This window comes from Lathamus discolor, chromosome 10 (assembly GCF_037157495.1).
Source record: "Lathamus discolor isolate bLatDis1 chromosome 10, bLatDis1.hap1, whole genome shotgun sequence".
Lineage (NCBI taxonomy): Eukaryota > Metazoa > Chordata > Aves > Psittaciformes > Psittacidae > Lathamus > Lathamus discolor.
In genome coordinates, this window is record NC_088893.1 from 19,764,623 (window position 1) to 19,789,769 (window position 25,147).

Here is a 25,147-nt window from a genome sequence, read left to right on the forward strand (position 1 = left end):
ATTGCTGCATCAGCTGCATCCCACCCTCGGGAAAGGATGTGGGAAGAGAAGGCTGCTCTGTTGCTGTCCCCTTTGACTGGACACGGGAGAGAAAACACAGCAAGAGGCTGGTGGGTCAAGATAAGGGCAGGGAGAGATCACTCGGCAGTTACCATCACAGGGAAAACGTGAGCTGGGGATATCAGCTTATTACCATCAAATCACTGCAGGATAATGCGAAATAAACCCAAACCTTAGAACACTTCCCCCCACCATCCCTGCTTCCCAGGCTCAGCTTCACTCCCTCCTTCCACACCGACCCTGAGGTCTGCGGGGCTCTTGCTCTCATATATTCTGTCCTCCCTTTGGCTGCTGCTCCGCAGGGTTTTTCCCCTCTTTCTTACTGTTATCCCATAGGTGCTGCTACAGCTGATGGGCTCAGCTGTGGGTCCGTGTTAGAGCTGCTGGCTGTAGCTCTATTGGACATGGGGACACTTCAAGCAGCTTCTCACAGAAGCCACCCCTGTATCCCCTTTGCCACCAAACCCAACACAACCGGTGGCTTCCCCATCACCAGTGATGCGGTTTTCCACCATGATTCAGCCCGAGTAGCTCAAAGGTTACTTTTTTCTGTTAATTTAGCATTTTCTGCTCATTTACTCCGGTTTTAGAGCTTTACACCACGATCACTGGGGAAATCACTACGTCTGCAGGATGGGACCACACATCCATTCCCTCTTCCAACATCCACCAGGGAGCCTCCCACCCACCCACCGCCAGTGCAGTGGGGCCGCTCTGGGCATCCCAGCGGGGAGCCCGGCCCCATGGCCACCATCCACGGAGGCCACCACCTCCGGTGCTTATCTGCTGCCCATCGAGATGGTGCAGGTAGGAAACGTCAGCCCTCCGCCGGCAAATCCCTCACAAAGGTCTTTCTGAGTCAGTGGCACCAGCTCCATCAGGGGCATTTCGCAGTTAGACAAACACAATCACTCTCAGTCTGGCTGCTCCCGGATCAGTCGAGCACTCGCAGGCTCTTATCAAGCATCTGATGGCAAGTTGCTATTTGAGTTACAAAAATACCTATTAGTTATTACAAAACTCCAAAGTTTCCCAGCTCAGCTCGTGTCTCAGCATGATTTCCTGCAGTGGTGCTGGTCGGTGGAGGAGCAGAGCCCATGGCCTGAACCTCGCTCCCGAGCGGGGCAGGATGGGATGATGGGGAATGAGGTTCAGGCCATGGAGTGATGCTGCTGCTCACAGGGACGCCGGGTGCTGGAGCAGAGGCACAAAACCCGTTTTCCCACATGAGCACCAGCATCAGTGGCACAGGACCACGCTGCACCAGCTCCCTGCCCATCACCACATTGTCCCATGTAGCGTCACGCTGTTGCGGGGTCCCATTTGGCCAGGAGGGCCCCCAACTCTTTATGACCCCCAGCCTCAGCGATGCCCTGCTCCTGCCCAGGAGGTGTTTGTGCCCCGGGCCCCTGCAGCCTCTGCTGCGCTTTCTGTTTCTCCCCAGCGCAAGGTAAGATAAGCAGAGACAGAAAATCACACGCAGATGAAGGATGCTTTGCATGATCTGGAGATAGTCAAATGAAACACAAGGTGGAAGAGCTCACAGGATGGATAGAGAGGAAGAAAAGGCAAAGCTCCGCTATTGGAGCGTGGTCAGATTCTGTTCGGCTGCTTTCACCTCACGGCGTAGAGAAAGTGTTGGGATACCTAGAAATGAAGAATCCCCAAACCTGAGAGCTTACACACTTGTCTCGTACGTGACCTGACTCCTACCAGCGTTATCTTAGGGTGGAAATTTCCTACGTTGAAACGTAATGCAAGATCAGAAGAAAAGCTTGACTTTTACACCAAAGACCTGTTGTCCTAATTGGATGGGAGCAGCCTTGGAAAGTGCAGGTCAGAGAAAAATGAGATTTTTCCTACAGGTTCAGCAATTTCACAGCCATAAATTGAGATGGTTCTTCCAGAAAAGCACACCCAGGTGTCGGGCACCAAAATATCCAGAACCTGCAGCACAGGGTTCAGTGCACACAGGCCATGAGCATCCTGGTGCCCCTGCTGCTCACCTTGCTGGTGCTGTCAGGCTGCCACACAGCCGCTCTGCTCCACACCTCCACCTTCCTGAAGGAGAGCATCAGGCTGCTGGACGAGCTCCTGGAGGCGAAGGTAGGGCTCGTCCTCATGGATCAGCTTTAGGGATGAGTTGTTGCATTGGGCTGGGTGAGAGCGATGCTGAGGCAAAGGCAGGCTCGGAGCAAGCGGTTCACAGCACACTGGGGCACGGATGGATGGATAGATGGATGCATGGATGGACGGATGGACAGACGGGTGTCTGCTCACGTCAGGATGGATCCGTGTTAGCCCTTTCCCTGGCCTGATCTCTGCTCTCCTCTCCTTTCTGTCTCCATAAAGGTTTCCTGTGACAAGATGAATGTGACAAATGTTTTTGCAGGCGATAAGGTAAGAGAGGAAAAGAGGAACTTGTCCTTGTTTGACAACAATCGTACGGCTACGATGGGCACCAGGAGAGGATGCTGGGGCAGAGGACAGCATGGGATAGCCAGGATGGAGGTGCGAAGCCCTCGGAGTCCTGCAGCACTGCATGGGAGTAAGGAGCCCAGCAGTGCAACACTGGTGCCCTCATCCATCTCCATCCTGGACATCCCGGAGGCACAGGGGAGGCCAGAGGGACGGGCAGGAACGGGCAGCATGGGTCTGAGCAGCACTCAGGGGCCCTCAAGCTTTTCAGAAAGGAGGAGAGGAACTTCTTCCCTTGCCTTGGAGCAGTGTGCCACCACCTCAGAGACACCCACACGTGCCTATCGCACACGCTGGTTACACACTATCCCTCTTTAGCCCTTATCTGGGGAAGGCTCCTCACTTAGCAGATTTAATAGCAGATAGTGAAGCCTAGCTCTGCTCTGAAAACGCTGCCTAAGCTGAGCTCCCCGGCCCCAGAGTTCCTGTTTTCACAGAAAGCCGATGCCCTCACGCCGAGCTGCACCAACAGGCACCAGCCCAGGGCTGCAGCAGCCTCCCTTTGTGGGGCTGAGCATCCCCCGGGGGTCCCTGCACCCTCCTGCCATAGGGAAGGGCCCTGGGAGCAAGGAGAGGTGCTCAGGGTGACCCAGCGCGTGCAGACCTGTGCTCATGGGGACAGGGTGGTCACTTACCTGGCGGTGTCACTTGGTTTAAAGCTGAGGAGATCTGAGCAAGCAGGGCTCAGTGACCTTCTCTGTGCTGGGAACATTCCCCAGGGAAGACAAAATAGTTCCTTATTGCCAGCACTTCATTTACCAGCTCCTCATCTTTCATGTGTCTCTGCTATGGGGCTTTATCCCCCCAAAGCAAATGCTGGAGGCAACATCTCCTCTTCCCAGGGGCTTTTGTAATTCCCAAAGAGCCTCTGCCCCCCCAAATCAGCCCCATTCCCATAGAACCCACAGGGAGCAGCTCCCTGAGCGCCAGGCCCCATGTTCATGCTTGCAACAGGAGCACGATGCTCTAAACATGAGGGTGCTCACCACTGTGCCGAGCTCTGCCAGGACTTGTCACCACCAGGACAGCAGCAGACTGGGGAGCCTCAGGGGGGCTTTGACATCTCCTGCTGTACCTTGTACCTGCCCTTAGGGACAGAAATGTGTTATTGTCCCTGCCTGTGTGTGGCAGGGGTTGGAACTGGATGAGCTTTAAGGTCCCTTCAACCCAAACCAGGCCAGGGTTATTTGCTCTGGTTTAATCTGCTGTGGATGAAGCCGTGACTGCACACAAAGGGTGTCCCAAACACCACACGTGTCTCTTTCCAGCAAGGCAAGGACCTGGAGACCTTATGCAAAGCCACCACAGTTGCCGGGGAGGGCCGGAGCTGCCATAGGCACCTGGAGGGCATCTACCTCAACCTGCTCAGCCTGCTCCGAAGGAAGAGCAGAGTCTACAAGGTACCCTCCCTGCTCACGGCATCAGCTTCTCCCTCAGTCACTGCTTCTGCTTTCACCCCTTCACCCCCAGCAGCCAGGACCATGCTGCAGAAGCAGGTCCCCCCTTAGCAAACACCCTAATGACCCTTTTGCCCTCTCACAGGCCCCGTGCCCCGTGGCAGGAGGCAGCACTACCTCCCTGAGTGATTTCCTACTGGACCTGCGCAGAGCCCTCCAACGACTAGTAAAAGGGCAGAGCCTGAAGTGAGCCCCACTTTGGTCTATGTGTAACTATAATGCTGTATTTGTCAGAGATTATTTATAATAACTTCTTTAAATAAATGTATTTTTGCACTAAACTTGCTGCCATTGTGGAAGATGCCTCCGGGCTAGAAACTGGAGAGCTCAGCAGCATGCTCGAGAGCTTGAAGGTGCCAGGCAGAGCGTAGAGAACCGCCCCCCGGCTCCTGGTGATATCAATCCCAGCAGAGATGCTGAGGGACACAAGGAGAGGCTATGGCTAGGACAGAGGAGAATGGCAGAGCAGGGAAGAATGGGTATTTTCTATCCATGATGTCAAAGGGCCAACAAGGGCCTGGAGGGGCAGTGCTGGCTCCAGCACACTAGATGGAATGGGACTTTACAAATAAGGGCGTTTATAGCCATTAAGTCCACTGTTTTGTAACTTACTTTGGCAGTTGGGAAAGCCCCAGGATGGTGCAGGGTTTGCTTTGGGCCAAGTCACTACACAGCAGAGCTGCAGCATTACCAGAGCACAACCAACTTATTACCTAGTGCATGAGCAGGCTGGAGGGTCTTCCAGAGGAAACCAAGCTGAACGTTTCCAGTGGCTGCAGGCGAATTCAGAGCATCTGCAGGAATCCAGGGCAACAGGCTCAGGGTGTAGCACAGAGACGCTTTGAGGCAGAACAGTGTGAAAAGCATCTCCACATCAGCTGTACCACCTATGCCATGTAGGTGGGCAGGAAGAGGCAGAACACAGGCAGCACCAGTGGACAAGCTGCTGCTCCCGCAGTGCTCTGGCTCAGCTGAGCTCTCCTCCTCCTCAGGAGAGGATGAGTTTGAACAGGGGCTCACCAGCTTCTTGGGGCATCCCACTGATCTCCAGAGTCTTGCAAAGCATCTCCTAAGTCCTGCCTTTTCCATCTCTTCCACAAGAGCTGCATGCCCATGCTACAGGCCTTGGCAATGGGGTTCCCACACCCAAACTCCCTTCTCCAACTTCTCCAGTGAGTACTGTGCATCACAGAGACACACAGACTGGTTTACCCTTCCCGATGCATCTTCTGACATAGAAAGCTGCTGTATGTGTAAAGGTGTTTCAGAAACATGCACAGAGGTGCAACTAGGAATCCAGAGTTTTATTTCATGGTATGGACATGCTCCAGGGACACAATACTGATATATACAGTGTAATGAATGAAGTTTAATCATAAACCAAAGAATAACCAGAAATAAACAGTTAGAAAACCAATAAATAGGAAGACAAATCATAAAGACAGATTAGTGGTTTATCCTATTTACAGGACTGGCAAAGCAGAACCGTTGAGAAGGTGAAAGCTGGACACGTGCAGTGTAGTCAGTGAAAGGCACTAAGGACCATCTTCCCCTCCTCTCAAAGAAAGGATCAGGAACAAGTTAAATACAAAATAACTCATTTACACAACATTAAACAACATAATGTGCCAAAACCCTCAATGTTAAGGTCAACGGTCTGGAATGAGGGGAATCTTCTGGTAGCAAGATGCAAGGATGAGCACACACTGTGTATATTATGGTAATCTGGTTTTTGGTAAATACTCTAGAGCATGTACTGACCTGGGATGAGAAAGGCTGCGTGAAGCTCTTAGAAAACCCCACACGAACCAAACTCCTTCTGCATTAAAACCCATCATGGACCCATTAGACATTCACAGCCCAGGGCTAGAGAGGGCCCATGTGCTAACCCTGCAAAGCAGACTCCCTGGTTTCAAAAGAGTGCCCAGAATTGCAACAGGTCGCACCAGTTAAAGGTGAGCCAAGCTGATAGACCCTAACTGTGATAAGAGTTCCACTTTAAATAAAGCCCTCTTGTAAGAGCAGATAATCTGTTCTCCAAGCCCCTGTAACAGGAGTTTATAACTAGTTTCTGCCAATTAAAGGTGTGCAAGCAGTTATTGTATTCTCTGGCCCGAGGCTCACTTAACTATGTGGAATACTATTGTTCTCAGCAGCAGGACTGTAACTTGATTAAATTGTAAAGCATAGGCCTTTATAGTTGTAAATATTTTAACTGCAGCGCCATGGTTCACAGTGGCATCTTTAAGCCACAGATGCCTGTCAGACTTCTTAATGGTCCTTTTGAAAGCACAGTTCAGCAGAAACTCCCTTATAAACAGATCACTTAAAGCTTAGCACAGCAAGATGTAACACAAGGGGAATACAACAATTAGCCCTGGTTCTGAGAACTAGTACAGGCCCAAACCACGCATCTGTCTGCTTGGACTCAGAACTGACACAAAGCCTAAGACAAAACAGCATTTAAGCTGTTTGATCTTGTTTGATGGGAAGTGTGTTACATGAGAGCCCAAGTGTATCTAAGCACCCTCAAAGTAAGGTCAGGTCTTCAAAAGCCAAGCCAAATACAGCTGCAGTCCACAAAACTTGCAAGTATTTACCTCTTTCAGTGCTAGGCTAGAGAAAACAAATGCCAGGGTTTGTATCTCTAACTTGTATGAATTCAGGCAACAAAGCCAGATCTTGTATGAACTTTGGTGACATTGCCCCCCAAAACAGGGCAGTTCTTCTACGTCATTGTCCTGAAACACACAGCTAAAACACAACAGGGAAGAGCTTACAACTCATTTAGAATAGGACTGAATACATCTCTAGAGCAAAATGTGCCCTTACAAGACCAGTTTTAACTAGTACAGATCCTGCTACAGACCTGTCACAGAGCCACAAGGTACATCTAGTTAAGCATCATGACCACAAGAAAGGGCTATTGACTTTTACCTACTCTAAGTACTTCACAAGAACACTCTGGTAATTGCAAACGTGGCTATGCAAGAACTTAGGACACCTAAGGAGCTGTCTTGTGCTTTCTGTCATGCTTGAGGACTCTATTTCTCCTATTAGTGATCACAGCTCTCTAAATCTCTAGGTAACATGAAGATCACAAGAAATTACAGCTGACCATCCCCACCCTGGCACAGGAGCCACTCCAGTGCCTGCAGCTCAGAATGCCTTTTCTGTGACACAAAAGCAACGTATTAAAGTGATACGTGTCTGTTAGCAGCATAAATATCAAAGAAAAGAGCAGCCACCACAAAGAAATGGTTGTTATCAGAAACCAGGATTTGCTTCCTCTCATCATAGCCAGGAACCAGAGATGACACAGGAACACAAACAGCATCAGCTACTTCAGGGGATGTTACTGTTCTGGGTAATTCATGCCTGTTTTAATACAGGAGAGTCAAATTCACCCTCAGTGCAGAGCACCGGTCCAGTACCCTTGGAGCCTGGGATGGGAGAATGGAGCCATAATGCTCAGTCCCATGGCTGAAGCCAAGTCCTAGTGTCACAGCATTCCCCTTAAATAATCTCTGCTGCTGCGATTCCAAAACAATTCACATACATGTAAAAAATTCCAGATTAACAGCATAAAAAGCAGCCAAAGCAACGCTGCCACACAGCCTTAACAGGAGAGTAAACCCAAGAGAGCTCCTTTGCCTTCGCATCAGAGGCCCCATTCCCCACAGTGCCAGATCATGGGCATACAAAGATAAAAGCACTACTTAGACATATTTGTTTTCTGTTGCACTTAAACAGAGAATGGTCCCTTCCCAGAAGCCACAGACTTTTGTAGTTCATGTTTCCCCTATGCAACTACTTTCTTTGTACAGCAAGACAGCAAAGGAAGGGGAAAGGACTGTGTATTCCATACACAACACAATCAGGTTAATAGCCACAGTGAGGGGTATTTAAATAAAAGGGTTTGATGCTCCTAAAGGTTTGCAGCAACCACATACAAACACAGATCAGTGCAACAGAGGACAAGAGTGAAAGCTGCCAGTTATGTGCAAAGCAGGGCATAAATCAGATTTACCTGCCTCTAACTGTAGGATTTCATCAACTGTTTTGAGCTAACATGTCTACAGCACTTAAACACACATCTAGAACCCTTATTTTCTACATCTCAACAAGGACTGCCAACAACAGTTTCCCTGCACAACACGGTAACACATGGAATTTCACAACCATCATATATACCAGTTTAATATTATGTTAATATAACATACAATATACGGGCAACTAAGGAAAAATACATTTCTTTAAAATAAAGCTCCATACCACCAAGGTATGGATTTTATAGCCAAACTGTGCCACCTCTTGAACTCCATATTCTGGCCCAATCTTACACACTCACTGATTTATACGGCAATTCTGAACAGGTCACACCTACTGCAGCAGAGAGTCAATGACAGCTCCTGGCTTTGCCGAACGTTTTCTGTTTGGAGAGCAGAAAGGAAAGGGAAAAATAGCACCATACACACATCATGACGCTGTCTAGGAAAGACAGGGAGCAGCCACATCTCAAGTTAAAACTACACAACGTTACTCTTCCAAGTATTTGTCAAAACCAAAAATAACCAAGGAAATCCATGCTGAAATCTCCCCCAACAGCACGCAACTTTCCAGTAACATCAGTCAATGAGTCAGGTGTTGAATTGAACCACAGAACACAGCAAAATAAAGCAAGGAGCCAGAAGACAGGAATAAAGCAAAAAGGCATCAGAAAAATACCCAGACAAGTCTTCCTGGACAAGATTCTGCTGTGGTAAAGAGATTTCAGCTTGGTTCTGTCATACTCAGCACAGATAAACTTTATACCGCGCAAAATGTTAGCATTGTGTCTTCTCACTAAGCAACCGTTTGAAGATCTATGGTCAGTTTGCATGCACAGACTTAAGCTTTCCCCTGGGTAAATCCCCCACATAGATACTCCAAAGTTCTTCACCTTCTACCCGTCTTGGGCCTGGATCTTCCTTTTGAAGTCCTTGGCCTCTCCAGCTTCATCAGCGATTGCCTCAAGCTTTCTTCAGTGTAGGCTAAGTAAACATGGGAAAGGTCCACTTCAAAGGGCTAAAAAGGCAAAACACCCACAAAACAGGAACATCAGAATGACTTTATGCCCTGATCCACAGTGCTTTTCTAACACTAGGAAGACTCCTCTCTTCAAAAGAGAAGAAGTTGGGCAGTTTTTCTATCAATACACAGGCACAGGTAGCAGAACTTGGTCACACACAGTTTAACACATGCTTAGAAAGAGTCACTCACATCTTTTTCTTTCTTATCCAGGACAGGAGTCTGTTTCCTCATGTTGTTCCCTGTATATGCAACACATTTCTTAAAGAAAGAAAGAAGGTCTGTTAGCAGAGCCTGCTGTGCACAGCAAAAGTGACTACAGCTTTAGCAGTTTACTTCTGGGCTCAATTAAACTCCTTAGAAGCTCCTGCTAACACTGGCTTCTACAGCCAGCAAACTTACCAGCTGCCATTCTCCGATGTCTTCATTCCAGTGAACGTAGTTTTCAATCATTTCCTAGAAAGAAATTGGAACAGTAATTGTTCTAGACTGGCACAATCCACTCTTCAGATGCATTCTCCAGAAGATACATCCCTAAAGGCCTGGACAAGCTGCTTAACAACAGTTTTGACCATTGCAAGTTGTCTTTAATCAAGACAGCCATATCCTGTTCAAACACACCTATTTATACTTTAAAGCCTACAGAAGAGAAAAACACCACTCTCAGATTGGGAGTTCCCACTAAAGCATGGGCTTCCCATTAAGCCAGTGCCATCAGGGTAGTAATAAACTTCACTTGGAAACCCATCAGGTTGCAAGAGTCACTTGTCAGCAGCATCTTTTCTTACTTCAGCATCACCTGGTTCTAACAACCCAGATAATGACACCAACACATGAATGCCACCAAGTTGCTTAGCTGAGCCACAGCAAAGGAAAGGTCACAGCAGCATACACCAAGTCATCTGTGCCACAGATGTGCCTAACAGACAAGTGTCCACCAGTGCACTGTGACTACCTCATGAAAAGACAAGAACCAACTCATTCCATTCAGTGGACAGAATAAAAGCTGGAGGGCTCAGCACGCACAGCACAATCTTATGTCACAGGCTTTGGTTCTCTGTCTTTACCTGGTAGTCCTGAGGAATGAAGTTGTCTATGATAAGCATCTGAAGACGAAGTTCTCTGCTCAGCTGCCGAATATTCTCTAGTAATCCTTCAATCTCTCTCTGATGCTCTTGCTGGAGATCTGCCATCTGAATAAACCAGAGAGCATTTGAGAGGATCAGAGCTAGCTTAAGACATGGTAAAAGCCTAAATGAGTCTTCAGCCTATAGGAAAATTTCAGGAAACAAAGCAAACTCTGGTTATAAGTACAAGAATATTTTATCTCTGAAGAATAAACCCTCTGGAACGTTCCAGCTCAGATGGCTGAGAGCAACATTAAGTTCTCAGCTTCATAAAACTGAAGCTGACTTTCTGCCAACCCAAGCTCTGCACCAGCTAAGAGCAGATGAAGAGTGTGAGCCAAGTTATATCCCTGGCAAGATTTCAAGGAAAACCTCTGATACCAAAGACAAAAAGCAATTTTGTGAAACAGGAGCTCAGGATACCAACCAAAGGACACACTCATCCAGTGACTGAGCAAGAGATAACAAGGGCAACAGGGAGAATAGACAGACAGCTAAGAGCAGAGCAGCACTGGGCTGCTGCAAAGCAGGAGATTTGGAAAGCTGTTGCCTGGCAGCTCAAACAAAACACCCAGTGTTTTTCCTTCTCTATGTATGTGTGTATCTGTCTCACACATCCTTCCTTTCAGCCTGGGTTGGGGAATGCTCTACAACATGCCCCTGTGAAGCTCTGACACCAGACTTCATTAGATCTTTGTGTTACACAGCTGATAGATTACCCCTCTCCCAGCTGTAGTCCCTCACATGATCCCAGGCTGAGAACCTCAGACACTAACCTCTGATTTTGCAGCCATAAGCATGGTCCAAACTTTCTTCAGCTTTTTGGTTTTCCCCTGTGCTTCTTCCTGGAGACTGGTGTACTTCTCCTCGATGTCCAAGCGTTCTTGCTGTGTGCAAGATTCAACACAGACATCCATACATTAACTTAATCAAAGAAACTATCTGCAATACTATGAACAAGAGGAGAAACTACTTGAACAAACGAAAGCATTTGCCAAGGGCCTGGAGCCCTGGCTATGCCCCACAGCGATTGCAGTGCCATTGTGTGGCCTCTGAAGCAATTCACTTCTGCTACACTTTTCAGAGCAGACCCATGTTTCATGCACAGAGGCAATGCCAAGGCACAACACTGTGTCCTGCCACTGCTGTATTCAGACAGCTACAGCATATAACCTCACCTCCTTCTCCTCAAGCTCCTTGCGAAGCTGTTCTGCTCTCTTCCTTCGTTCTTCCAGTTCCATATTTGATTCTTCTAGAAGCTTCTCTTGCTCCTCTGCTTTTGCCAGCAGGTCCACTCCTCCTACAATCACTTTCTTCTCCAGTGCAGACAGTTTCTCCAAGAGGGACTGGTGCTCTTGTCTAGAGACAGGTAAGTGTAAAACTTTCTCACAAGGCAGCAGGTCCAGCTCAGTTTTACAGCCCAGACGGCATTTGCAGGGCTGGAAAAACTTGTCTTGCTGTCAAGGGTTTAAGTGGGGGTGAGGCAGTGCAAGTGAATGCAGGGAGTTCCCTGAGCCCCAGCTTTCCCACAAGCAAATCAGGTCAGCAGAGAAGTCTCCCTAGCTAAAGTCCCCGCTGTGAGGGGCTGGGAGTCCACAGTGACATTGCCTGGATGCCCAAGGCACCCCCTCCCCAAGGGCCCTGCCAGCACAGCAGTGCCCAGAGGCAGCTGCAGAATGGAAGTGAATGAACAGAGATCAAGGCAGGGCAGCTGAGATGCCAACCAGGAATGCTGGCTGCTGCTGGAGCAGCCTCTGGCAGCAGGACTGCCCTATTTGCATGGGCCACTGTGATCTCAGTGGCTTTTCAGCTGTTCAGTTTATACAAAGGCACCTCACCAGGCATTTCCAGATATCCAGAACTGAGTTGCAGGTTAAAGAAGGAAAACCCCAAACTGCCCAGAGAGGCATACTTACTGAGCTTTAAGCAAGTCTTTTTCTCTCTTCTCCAGCTCAGCTCTGGCTTTATTTCTTTCTTCTTCTTCCATATCAAGCTTAGTTTCAAGAGCTTTTCTCTCCTCTTCAATCTTTGCTTGCATCTCTACCATCTTATCAGGGGAAACTTTCTTTTTGCCTTTAGAAAGAGACAGGGAAAACAAATCAGTTCACAGACAAATAAGACAGTTTATACAACATGGCTTTTTTTTTCCAGGTTCAGATTCAATACTTGCATTTAACATATTTAATTAGATGTCAGCTCCAAGCCAGGCACAACTCAGTCTTTCAAATCCCATTTTAACATTGACCAGTTGTCACCAGTTCCTATAGAGAAGGAATGCTGCATAACTAAAACATAATGACCTCAAAATAGACAACACAGAACACTTGGAGAAGGACCACTGCCCAAAGTCTGAGCTGGAAACTCACATGTTCTAACTGGGTAGATTAGGCTGAATAAAGGAAAACCAAAAGCTGCCTTGACCTACAGCTACAAGACCCAAGCTATCAAAAGTTACATACTCAAGTTTCAGATTGGCATCCCCAAGGCAGGAAGGTTTGCTGGGATTTATCAACTGTCTTTACAACATTACTACTACTTCACTGCTACAGCAAACCAGGTACATTCCATGGAGGGTTCCAAAGGAAGTGGCCAGAGCAGCTCATTGAGCCCATCAGCCTGAAGGGCTGGTCTCAAACACCCCATTTAGAAACAAAGTGTGAGGCTGCTCTTGGAAGTTACTCTGCAAGTCCTTGGTCAGCTTTCATCGTAATCCCAGAGGAACACCAAGACCCAACCTACAAGCGTTCCTCAAATCCACAGGTCTCTCTGAAATCCTATATCTCCCATTAGTCACTACAAGCAAATTCTTTGTTTTCTGGTTTTGTTCTTCTCCAGCCATGAAAAAAACCCGTAGAATCCAGATGCCTAGAAACTAAGAAGAAGCCATTGACTGTCAAGGGAATGTTTTTGCATGACATAATATGTATGCTTAGAACATGCTCAAGAAGTTGTTCCCAGAATAGGAGAAAAAGGTGAACTAAACCAAGCTGTAAGGCACTTTCTCAAGCTCTACAAGGGTATTCTGAGGAGGTGGAAATCCATTACACCAACCTGCTTGATCTTGCATTAAGAGGAAGTAGAAAGCAAATCGTGGAGAGGCAGCGTACCATAAAAAGAGGAGGAAAGAAAATATATTACTGCTTTGATCATTTTGGACAGAGATCATCAGCATCAGAACAAACATAATTTGCTTATGCATGTTTCTAGAGTAGAAAACACAGGTTCATCATCACTTTAAAGAACTCTATTAGAGCCAACATGAACGCATCGTGATTTTATGCTAAAGCAGAGAAAGTTTCTGTACATCAGAGTGCTTTGCATACCCAGGATAATCTTCAGCTCACTCTTGCATTCTCCTGCCCATTCAATGCAATGCAGAATCTAAGTGTAACATTAGGAGCCTGCCGCAAAGATCATGCCCTAAGAAACAATTAGAGGGTGGATTTCTTCAACAAGAGACTTAATGCTTTCCCTCCTACTCAAGACAGCCAATTCTGTTATATTACCTGTAAAATATTAGCATTCAGCAGACACCTTCAAAGTTTTAACCAAGGTTTCAAGCCAATTCTTTGCAAGATACATGGCAGTTGCACATAGGGAGTCTCAGCACAAGATTTCTCCATTTAATTACACAGGGTATTAGTAGGTTAATTTGCAGTAACTGATGCTTCCATAGAGGTATATAGGCAGGTTTGGTTATTCAAGCAAGTACAACAAAAAACGGCAGGACAGGAAGGGGACAGTGAAAGACACCACATGCAAAGGGGTCACACTGGAGGACAGTTAATATCTCAAACCACATATAGCCACACTGATCCTAAGCACCAAAAGCCCAGCACGACTTCCACAACAAAGCTCTCTCCAAACCCGCAGGAGATGGACTCATCTCATAGCAGCAGTTTGCTATTAACTGTCCTCACGCAAGTAAAATACTCAGGTTTCAAGCAAGCTTTGAAAGAGCAAGTTTGAAGCAAGCAGATTCCAAGCCAACCACTGCAGACCTACCAAGGGTCTCCCTTAGGTTGTGATCCTTCCTAACCTGCTACCATGTTTTCTCTGAGCTGATGCTTTCCACTAATGTAACTAGGGTAAGTGCAATTGAATTACACAGCAATACTTTCCAGACTCTCCACACAGCGGGGAGAAGGGACTGCATCTATTCAGGATAGCCACAAAAGTGGGTGAAGTCTCTACAAGCAGAGTCCTAAGACGTGATTTATTTCTTCAGCCATCACTGACTGTAAGGGTTTTAAAGGCACAGAGCCCTCTCTCTGGCCAGGAGCAGGCCAGACTTGCCTCACTTCTAGACCAAAATGTAGATCCTTGTTCCTCTGAACTAAGTTCCACAATGACCAATAACTTGATGCTGTGGGGCAGTTAAACCTCAACCACCACCAAGCCAATCAACCAAGCATTAGTTGTTTTCTTTGCATGTATAAACCTAAACCTCATGTTGTTTGTTCACAGCTCCATTTGCCTCCTCAAAAACTAAATTTGAGCAGGCAGAGTGCAATATAACATAGCACAACCCATGTCACCTGTCTAGCTGTCCTTTTTATGAACTCATATTGGAGCAGCTCCCATAAAGTTAGCTCAGACTTTCCTGATATTTTAGAAGGATCATTTAACACAAGTTGCAAACTGGGTTGTGTTTTTTTAACCTATTATTTCTTCATTGTCTTTAAATCTTGCTCAAGCAGTGTACCCAATTGCTTCCTATTCTCTCACATAGCTGGCTAACAATGTGCACACTGAACAACTGTTTCAAGCATGGAAGCAGCAAAGGAAAGGCATGCTTTAGCAGAGCTGAAGGTTCAGGTTCATCTTTCCAACAGACACAGCAGGAAGTACGCAGCATTGCGAAATGGAGTGTGCAGATTATGAAGAGGCCAAAGCTTAAAGGACTTAAGAGCTCCCACTCACTAGTGAAGGACTTATCCAGAGGTTTCTCTATGACAGAGCATGTAGAGTCTGAACTACTGCTGCTGCTACTGCCTGGAAAACAGAAATGCGTCCCACAGAAAGACCCAGAGAGGAAGAAACATGCAGATGGGAAGTTAGTTCTAAAGGAAAGAAACCCAGAAGGGCCAGCAACCTAGTTCAGAAAGGCACAAGTTCCCATTAGGAAGCATTTGCTAGGATCCCTCCCAGATTCAGCTTGCAAAGCCACCATTTCCCAGCACAAAATAGCATGCTCAAAAAGACACTTCAGTTAAAACCCATCTTAACCAGCCTACAGCTTGAATCAACATGCCAAGGCAGCTTCCATCTCAGGCAACAACAGCACAGAAAACCAGATCACAGTGGAGAAGGCTGTGGATATCTGCAGCAGCAGAGGATTCTGTGACCAAGAGTCCTTTCCAGTCTTATGTACATGGCAATGTGCATGTTTCCCTCTAGAAGGCAGAATCAGCTTACACAGGGACAGCTACTGTGTGTACTCCTAAGCAGCACCCTTACATAGGGAACTTAACTAGAGCAGCTTGTTTGGAAGTCAGTTATTTGCCCTGCTAAGCCAAGCAGGATTTTGAAGGTGTCCTCCTCTTGGGAGGACATCTGGGCAGGGTTTGGTTCTTGATAGAGACAGTGCTCCACCTTTTTGTTTCTAGAAATTACCAAAAGGTGAAAAATGAAGTTGTTACAACTATCACCAAAAGCATTAGCACCAAAATAGCAAAGGGCATTTACAACTCTACTTGGGCAGACACCAAAATGAAGACAGTGCATCTGAAGCAGGAATGCTTTAACAGCAATTATTTAAGATATGCAAGCACTTCAGGACAGGAAGGGAGTTTGAATGTCAAAGTTAGTTTACTAGAGAAGCTGCAAGTTGAGCTGTAGCACTGGACTTTTCTATTCCCTGTGAAGGTTTTAGGGGCATAGCAAGCTCCCTGGAAGCCACAGCATCCCATGGGACACTGTGACCTACAGTTCTAAGTTCAGCAATATCCCCTGGGGTTTAGATGTTACACAGTAGTTCAGCACTGATGCAGGACAAAGTCCACTTCACCACAGGATTTCCAAAGTGCTCCCAAACAAGGGATGCGCAGTTCCCATTCAGCTTTTCAGCTTGCAGAGATACCCAAAGGTCAGGTTTTTCCTCTATCAACATAAAACAGGACACCAGAAGAGTCAGTTACTGAACATCCATAAGACAGATGAATCCTTTGCCTAAACCACAGCCAAAATTCCCCTCCAACCATTCCCTTGGTTATAAAAACCACATCTGCCTACCACTGATGCTCGGTGCCTTCTTCCTCCCACCTCCACGACGAGCAGGGGAAGTTCCACACCACCAATCACAAGCCATACACAGCCACCTTGCGGCAACCAAGGAGCCACCACAAAGGAGATGTTACCACAAGCACAGCTACCCAAGTGGAAGCAGATTCTATACATGTCCAGAGCTGTCCATCTACAGAGACAGCACCAAACAGCTTGGTTTCTAGGAGAGGCATGATAATTGCAGCGGCAGTAGGGCAGCTTTATACCTCCACTTTTCCCCACCTGGCTCCAGCTACAGTTCCTGGCTCCAGCTCCTAGACAAGAGGAGGCTGGTGGCACTGACGGGAATCTCTACTGCCTTACCCCGCCGTTTCTTCCTTTTCTCCCCATCCTCTCCAATCTCTCCTTCATCATCTTCATCCTCCTCTTCAGATTCACTGCTCTCAGAACCAGATATCTCTTCCCCTAGAACAGAAGAAGGTGCTTTTTGATGCGCTTTCCTTCACCTCATTCAGCTTTTTACTGTGACAGCAGCATCTGTCCAAACCCCGCAGTGTCCAACATCACCTGCAGAAGTCATTCAGTGTTGAACACAGACAGCTTGCCACAGCTCAGGAACTTCAGGGAAAAAAAAAAATCAAGATAAGCAGTCAATGTGTATATGTTAAAGCTCAAGTGGGTGTTTTTTTATAGGAAATAAATAACATTTGCACTGCTAAAGTGTTAGGCTACGAAGTCTTTCTAGCAGGATCTCCCTATACCCAAGATGGAAGGGAAAACATTCAGGGGAACAAAGTTCACACAGACCTACAACTTAATCAGACACTTGTACACATGAAGTTCAGTGGCTGTTAACTGAGAAACATAACCAGGTCACAAATGTTTGTCACTGTTGCCATTGCAGACATGATGTTCAGATGTTTCAGGCCGAGTCTGGAAACCAAACTGAATAGAATCCAGTATTTAACATCACAGAATCCCAGCCTGGTTTGTGTTGGAAGGGACCTTAAAGCTCATCCAGTTCCAATCCCTGCCACAGGCAGGGATGCCTTCCACTAGAGCAGGTTACTCCAAGCCCCATTGAACCTGGCCTTGAACACTGCATTGTGGGCACCCAAGATAGCTGCTCTGGAAATGTTAGTTATATGCTCAGCTACAGCATCTGTCACTGAGGGCAGCATCTTAAACCTGAAGCCCATTTGATCTAGCTAAGTCTATGTGTCACCCTTCTTCTCCAGGAACCCAGCAGGGCCAACAGAACCAGGACACTGCACTGCACCAGCTACCAAACTCCTGTACTCCTGTGACATATCTTCCACTAGCAGAGAATGTTCACACTCAAGCAGAATGAGCACTGCCATGAAGAGATACACCAGAAGGAAGGAGAAACTCACCTTCCTCTAGTTTCCTCTTAAGCTCTTCGATTTCTTTCTGAAACTGGCGAAGCAGAGCATCCTTAGGATCCTCATTGATCCTGGCTTTGTTCTTGATGTTCTTGGCTCGGTTTGCATACCTGAGAGTGCTGATAGTCTCATCATAGTTGTAGTCAGCTGGGCCAATGTTTGCACACTGTGACACAGGGAAGACCGAGTTAGCAGAGGGCAGAGCCCAGAATAGGTAATTTCAGAGACCTATCCCCAACCCTGCCAATCTCACACTGCTACTCTTCCCCAAGCTTTCCTACACCAAAGCTGCTTTTGGCTACCCAAGCACAGCTTCTATTAGATCTTACAAATGCGTACACATTTGCACTGCGGTTTGAACCTCATCTGTACAGAGGCAAAGAGAAAAAATAGAAAAGGATGCACAGAATGATCTCTAAGCTGAACCCAGCTCTAAATCAAGAGGTAAATGCCATGCTGTCCTCATGGCAAAGTCAGTATGCTATGCCTGTACAACTTGCACCTCTCAGCTTACCATCATGGTTTTGGAGTTGCCGCCCAGAGAATCCTGAAGGAGCCGTGTAAGTTTGGAGTTACGGTAGGGCACGTGGGTGCTCTTGCCATCCACCAGTGCAGAGATAACATTCCCCAGTGTGGAAAGAGAGAGGTTGATCTTGGTAGCTTCCTTCAGGCGCTGCCCTGTGGCTCCAGTTTTTGCCTGTCTTTCAGAACCCTGGAAAAGGAACAGGAGCACGAGTTACAACAGATCATTTCCCTCCAAATAGGATCAACTACACCTGAAGTGTTGCCAGCAGCCATGTCACTAACTACCTCCTCCATTATTAGAGGACCTGGCTAAGCACCTCACACATTGTTAAAGAGACAAGTTAAACAGATCTTAGATGAAGCCTCAGTGCCAGAAAATTCTGGATTGCTCAAATTAATGCAGATTTTGTCTCCACGAACAGAAACATTATGAGAAGCAAGGCAGCAGTTATGAGGCACCTCAGGTGGAGCTGCCAGGCACTACCTCCAGACTTTAACAGCAGATCAAGGGCTAAAAGCCCCACTGCAATTATTTTTGGAGAGTTTCCTAGAGCAACCTAAATATATACTATGTAAATAAGGTTAATATGTAGACATTGAATGCCTGTAGCCTCCAATTTCTGCATCTGCTCCAAGGAAAAATACTCCAGTATAAAGCTGGGGCTAAAGACATATTGTACCAGCACAATCACACTGGTTCAAAGTGAGTGGCAGAGGGAGGGAACCTGCAAGTGATGAACTGCACGCTCACAACCCTCTTACAAGAAAACCCCCACTCTTGCAAAGCACCAGCTCTGCTGCCCAGAGCAATTTCTAATGTAGTTTACCCATTCAATGATTCATTTCCAGAAGCAAGAGAACCCTTTTACTGAGACAGGCTTTAGCTACACTAGAGACTCTTCCTGGTACACCTCTAATTTAAGGCCTCAAATGAATACTTCACAGAAGTCGAGCATCAAACAAGTTAGGCTTTAGCTGTGAACCCTTTCCTGTGCCTTCAGCAAGGCACACACAAGCAGCCATACCCACCACACATTATGGCAGACCCAGCTGGTCCTACTCACCGCGAGGTCTACGAGGTGCAGCTTGCCCATGCGCACGTGCATGTTACCATCAACCCCCTTCTCGCTGCACTCGATCGTGATAGTGAAGATGGCGTGTGAGCGAGAGCTGTGCTCATTCATGTTTGTGGCACCAACAGAACCTTTCAACAGAGAGAAAAAGCAATGACGCCTTCAGAATTAGTCACATGCTCCTGGAACACTTCCTGCTCTCTAAGGAGACTTATCTCCACCTCTTTACCCAACCCTGGTTTTTCATAAGAGGGATGCTCAGAGTCAGCAACAAACCATATCCTTGGGCACATCTCCAATCTGGACTAGCAGAAATGTTACAGCCTGCTGTAACTCAACACCCACCACAGACTCCCATCCCAAGAGCAGCAGCAGTTCTCATCTGTTTAAGGCTATAAAGATCAGTAGCCTAAAGGTACTCACAGCTGATCCCTGAGCAATAAGAACACAGCAATCCATGCCAAGAGCAACAGTAGTCAGAATTAGGTCATAGAAGGATCTGAGCCTAATTAAGAAGTCTTCCAGAAAACATAAATCACCTCCCACTGACAGCACAGTGATAGCTCATCCTGACCAGAACTGAAGAGGATAAAGGACAAGGACACACACTAGCAACCCTGACATCACTGACTGCACTCGCTGCATCCTCCCCTTTGCCACTGCCACTGGCCAATGTGAGAGGCATGGCCTTCTTTACCTGCCCCTGCATGAAAGAGCTTTGGGGGCAGATGTCCTTTTTGCTGTGCTCAGCTGACCAAGCTTTCAAGCATCAGGACTTGGATCTCTTACTGCAGTCTCATAACCAGACTCCATTCTGCCCAAGCTATAAACCTGCCCACAGCAAGGCTACGTACGGTTCTTGTGGCCCAGAGTCATGATTCTGTCCATATCATCTGCATTGTTTACGACATAAGCTGAAAGGTCTTTGATATAAACTCCCACATCAGGTCTCTCTTTAACCTAAGAGAGAAACAGTTTAGACTGAGCCTGCTTCGGAGATCCCCAACAGCAGTTTCCCATGGTACAGTGGTTTTTAAACCTAATCGCATTCAGTGATTGAAAATTGACATCACACTCCGAACTACAGCTCACCTCTAATCTCTGTGTCTGGTCTTTTCCTAGCAGGTCCCTCACTTCTTCGTTGTAAATTTCCAGGTAAGAGACACGAACTAAAAACCTGAGGACAAAGAGTTGGGCAGCTTTCTTAGTGAGATAGCTGCTAAAGTCCAACAAACACAATCACAGAGCGCAAAGAAAATGCAGTAATATAAACCACAACCCTACTTCCCCATCGAGAACTGCTTAAGTAGCACTCTTTCAGTTAGGGTCAGAGGCACCATTTCAGTTGACATTGTTAAGGTCAGGCTCCTGCTATAGACAGACACTCAAGACTGAAGCAGGGAAGAGAAGCTGCTTACCTTGTATCCCCTTCTGCTTTGGCAATGTGACCAAATATATGGGCAAAGGAATTGGGAATGATGCCTCGAAGCTCAGGAACTGCTCGGACCCCTTCCATGGTGAAGGTTTTGCCTGTTCCAGTCTGCCCATATGCAAAAATAGTACCTGAAGGATAAGAAGATATACAAACAAACTCTAAGAAGTTGCTAACTGCAGTTTTACTCCATTCCTTCTTAGCCTGACAGCACTAAAACCTCTGCTGTTAAGGAGTTGAAGTTTTCCACCAACTCCAGTAGATGCTGTACAAGGCCAGGAGCAAAACAAGTGCTGGCCAACCACCACAAACAGGGCTGAGCCACTGGCCTATAGAGCCTGCAAGACACCCAAGAAAAAGCCAGCTTGGTTTACCTCTGCAAAGTTATTAGAGCATGGAGTGCAAGCACTCTTAGGTCTCGCACGCAAGTAATTAAGGCAAGCCCGATTAATAACATGGCCAATTAGAGGGAAATCATTATATACCAACTGAAAACCCAACTACTGCTAGCATCTTAGCCACAGCAGAAACAGCACAAGGCTTTTACACCAAAGGCCACAGCTTAAGCCCAGTTCTAAACCTACAAATGCAGCTATACTTTGGACTAGAGAATCAGCCTGCACAGGAAGACAGACAGAAACCTTCCTGAGAACCCAGACTCTGGTACTGCAGAAATACACTGGACCTTAAGTTCTGCCTAGCCCTGCTGAAAACTCCAGTTTTCATTGTCAAGCTACTGATGCTGCAGTTCAGAAAAGCTGCATGGATTAGTTCAGTTGGAAGAGACCTACAACTCATCTCCAGTCCAACTGCTTGACCAGTTCAGAGCTGACCAGAAGTTAAAACATGTTTTTAAGGGCATCATCCAAACACCTCTTAAATACTGACAAGTTTGGGGCATCAACCACCTCTCTAAGAAGCCTGTGCCAGTGTTTAACCACCCTCTCATAAAGAAATACTTCCTGATGTCTAGTGTAAACCTCCCCTGGTGCAGCTTTGAACCATGACATTTTGAGCCATGAATTTTCATCAGCTGAAACCCGGGTGTGTTAGCACAAGAGCTTATTAGGCATTCACAGACCTTTAAGAACTTTGTAATGTGTTGTTGTTTATAGCATACTGTTATGGAAAGCAGTAATTTGCTTCCTTACTAGCATGTGCCTTCCTTTACATACTACATTTACATGCATAACGACACGCACGCATACTCTTCCCAGCTCTAGGAAGTAAAAGACTATCTGTGCGTAGAGCAGATGTGTTTTACTAGTCATCTTAGTTTAAAACAGCAAAGTTCAGAGAAGAGGCAGCAGTTACGTGCACAAGCCTGGTATGCATACCTGGTCACTGCAAGACCCTGGCAGCTGACTGAGGACTGAAACTGTACAGTGAAGAATCACTGAGAATTCTGATAATGAGAAAAAGTGCAGATCCTTTGCAAACAGAAGACACAGAATAAAACCACAGAGCTACCTGACATCAGCTGAGTCTTGGTCATCATTGAACTCCCACTGTTAAATGATCATAGTAGGCACAATGGCTGAGTAATGAGAACAGCAAGTACCTTCAGGCTATTTTAAGTTAGAGGCAACAACAGAAACAAGGCAGGGCTATAGCCTTCAGGAGGTGAAACTCCATTAAATAAGATCAACAGGAACTCTAACAATGCAGAGAATAGCAGGTGGGATCCTTGACAACAAGGGACTTACCATTATATCCTTCTAGGACAAAGTCAATTATAGGTCTTGCAGTTAAATTATAAACATCCAGCTGTTTACTCTCTGGTCCAAACACCGTGTCAAATGTAAATGTCTTGGGAGGCTCATTGGATGAGTCTGTTTTATGAACAGTTATAGTTCCTCTCATTTCATCCACATTCACTGCCATTTTGTAGCCTGTAGCTTTCTCTCGTTCATTAAGAGGCCGGCACCGAACCACAACCTTGACATTATCACAGCTCTCTGGCTTGTCCAGCTTCTCAGGCTTGTTGATCTGTAATTATTAAAAGAGAAAAGGAAATACACAGGCTGTAACACTGCTGTTAACATACCTGGGTGATTCAACAGTGCTTGTGCTTGATTAGACGCATGCATCTCCTTAGGATCATGAATCTGGGGACTTAAAACCAGAACTGGTTTATAATTACAGCTGAAAGAATAATGTACACTTAGTGCAATCTTCTTCTGCTTCCTCACGTGGAAAATGACTGAGTAAAACTTGAGGCTTTCACAGTCAGCGTAACTTAAGATTTTCTTCAAGGAACAATTTCATGCTTGTAAACAATGGGCAAGCAGTTGGCTGGAAGTCAAGCACAGCCATGCTGTTCTCTGACATTAACACTGACTGTGCTCTCTCACTGGAGCACACAAGTCCCAGACCTTACAGATGGCATGAACAGATACCAGTGAGCACTGCCTGAAGGGAATTCACTTAAGTGACAAGCTTCACTGTACCTGCTGAATCTGCACACAAACCTTTGCTTTTATGAAGTAGCTACAAATTTTTAAGCACCACTGAGTAATTTCACCCTAGAACTGTTTGGGTTGGAAAGGACCTTAAAGCTCCTCCAGTTCCAACCCCGGCCATGGGCAGGGACCCCTTCCACTGGAGCAGCTTGCTCCAAGCCCCTGCGTCCAACCTGGCCTTGAGCACTGCCAGGGATGGGGCAGCCACAGCTTCTCTGGGCACCCTGTGCCAGCGCCTCAGCACCCTCACAGTAAGGGTGTCACATGCTTCTCCTGATTAACTAAGCCCCAAACCGATTTGATCTAGTCTAAGGCACTACTGGCGACAGACGCTGCAGTTCAGTTCTAACTCCTTCCAGAGCAGCCAGCTTGGGTGCCCACAGGAAACAAACCGCGTTTCCAAGCGCCTCTCCCACCAGCTGCCACCCGCCTGGACTCCTCCCAGGCCTTGGCAGAGGCCAGGAACGCTTCTGCTGCTGTGCTGGAAGCAGGGGCTGGTTGGGCTCAGCCCGGCGGAGGCGGGATCCTGCTGCCCCCCTGCTCCACCTCCGCGGTGAGAGCCCCCGGCACGGGGCACTCAGGATGGGCCGCCCGCCGCCGCCCAGTCACCGCCGCCTCCGCTCCGCACCCGGCCCACCCGCCCCGCCGCCCGCCTGCGCGCCGGGGGCAGCCGGGGCCGCCACCGCCCCGCCCCACCCAGCCTGACAGGAGGGCGCACGCCCGAGCCGGGACCGGCATCGGTGGGGCCTGCGAACCGCGCGGCTCCCGTCAGCGACCGCCCGAGGAACGCGGCGACCGGACGGCACCGGACGGCACCGGACGGCAGCTCCCCCCCCCCCCCCGCAGCCCCGGAGCTCACCGGCATGGCGGCGGCAACGGCGGCGGCACCGGGCGCAAGCACCCGCCGTGCGGCACAGCGGGACAATAACAGCACCGCGCCTGCGCCCGCCCCGCGCCGCCGCGACCCGCAGCCAATCCCCGCGCGCTGCGGAGGCCGCGCACCCAATGCCTGGCGAGGAAAGGAGGGGCCCGGCCTGCCCCTCACGGTCATTGGTGGCAGAAGGCAGCCAATGACCGGGACGGAGCGGCCGGGATGGGCGGGGCGTCGCCATGGGAACGGCGGAGGGCGAGGGGCGGGGCTGGAGGCACTGCGGCGCAATGGCGGCGCTCGGGGCGGGGACGGGCGGTGGCGGCAGCGGGGCTCCGGTAGCGGCTGGAGCCCGAGGGGCTGGCCCGGCCCCAGTGCCCCTGACCCGGCTCCAGTGCCCCTGGCCCGGCCCCGGTGCCCCTGACCCCGCTCCAATGCCTCTGGCCCGGCTCCAGTGCCCCTGACCCGGCTCCAGTGCCCCTGACCCGGCTCCAGTGCCCCTGACCCGGCTCCAGTGCCTCTGGCCCGGCTCCAGTGCCCCTGACCCGGCTCCAATGCCTCTGGCCCGGCTCCAATGCCTCTGGCCCGGCCCCGGTGCCTCTGGCACGGCCCCAGTGGCGCTTTGCAACGCATCAAACTGAGCAGATGAATCCGGCTCTCCCTTTGCTCAAATACCCTGGGAAGTCGGGTTCGGATGCTCTGACATCCGGCGGCAGCAGAAGCCAAAGTCAGGCGCCGTTCCTGCTTCCAGGAACACACACATCCCAGAGTTTCAGCTTTAGAGCAGTTTCCAGAGGGTTCATGCCGCGCCGGGGTTTTTAATGGAGATAATGGTGCGAGCCTCCAGAAAGCACTGATGCGGAGCCCCCATCCATCACTGCTTACAGAGAGCAGCAGACCTTTTATCACTATAATGTCCTCTTTCTGCTGTCAGAGACACCAGAACATAAGCACTGAAATGATCTCT

At 48.1% G+C, this 25,147-nt stretch overlaps 2 protein-coding genes across 3 annotated transcripts; one reads left to right on the forward strand and one right to left on the reverse strand.

Moving 5' to 3' along the window:
* The first annotated feature begins 803 nt into the window (after positions 1-803).
* On the forward strand, positions 804-4,185 carry IL4 (interleukin 4). The gene is made up of 6 exons (XM_065690144.1): positions 804-867; positions 1,505-1,510; positions 2,084-2,166; positions 2,413-2,460; positions 3,807-3,938; positions 4,081-4,185. Exons 1-6 carry the CDS (start codon positions 804-806, stop codon positions 4,183-4,185), a joined length of 438 nt encoding a protein of 145 aa, XP_065546216.1.
* A 1,099-nt stretch (positions 4,186-5,284) lies between these two features.
* KIF3A (kinesin family member 3A) lies at positions 5,285-24,262 on the reverse strand. 2 transcript variants are annotated; one of them, XM_065690950.1, is made up of 19 exons: positions 24,172-24,262; positions 22,557-22,839; positions 20,837-20,981; positions 20,511-20,595; positions 20,273-20,378; positions 19,410-19,549; positions 18,335-18,532; positions 17,812-17,986; positions 16,781-16,882; positions 15,116-15,187; positions 13,244-13,252; positions 12,109-12,265; positions 11,371-11,551; positions 10,969-11,079; positions 10,133-10,258; positions 9,468-9,521; positions 9,258-9,326; positions 8,938-9,062; positions 5,285-8,427 (listed from the first exon to the last, which is right to left on the reverse strand). In XM_065690950.1, the coding sequence occupies exons 1-19, from the start codon at positions 24,175-24,177 to the stop codon at positions 8,379-8,381; spliced, it is 2,193 nt and encodes a 730-aa protein (XP_065547022.1). In that variant the 5' UTR covers positions 24,178-24,262; the 3' UTR covers positions 5,285-8,378. The 2 variants fall into 2 exon arrangements, with proteins under 2 accessions (XP_065547022.1, XP_065547021.1); XM_065690949.1 differs by lacking the exons at positions 13,244-13,252; positions 15,116-15,187.
* Between the last annotated feature and the right edge of the window lie 885 nt (positions 24,263-25,147).

Excerpts from the sequence above, each read along its gene's own strand:
- KIF3A (XM_065690950.1), bottom strand. Across the intron at positions 11,080-11,370 it reads AGGAGCTTGAGGAGAAGGAG|CAAGAACGCTTGGACATCGA; the intron begins GTGAGGTTATAT and ends TCTTGCACACAG. Across the intron at positions 8,428-8,937 it reads AGGCCCAAGACGGGTAGAAG|AAAACGTTCGGCAAAGCCAG; the intron begins GTGAAGAACTTT and ends CTCTCCAAACAG.
- IL4 (XM_065690144.1), top strand. The coding sequence starts at position 804 with ATGGCCACCATCCACGGAGGCCACCACCTCCGGTGCTTATCTGCTGCC. Across the intron at positions 2,167-2,412 it reads ACGAGCTCCTGGAGGCGAAG|GTTTCCTGTGACAAGATGAA; the intron begins GTAGGGCTCGTC and ends GTCTCCATAAAG. Across the intron at positions 2,461-3,806 it reads ATGTTTTTGCAGGCGATAAG|CAAGGCAAGGACCTGGAGAC; the intron begins GTAAGAGAGGAA and ends GTCTCTTTCCAG.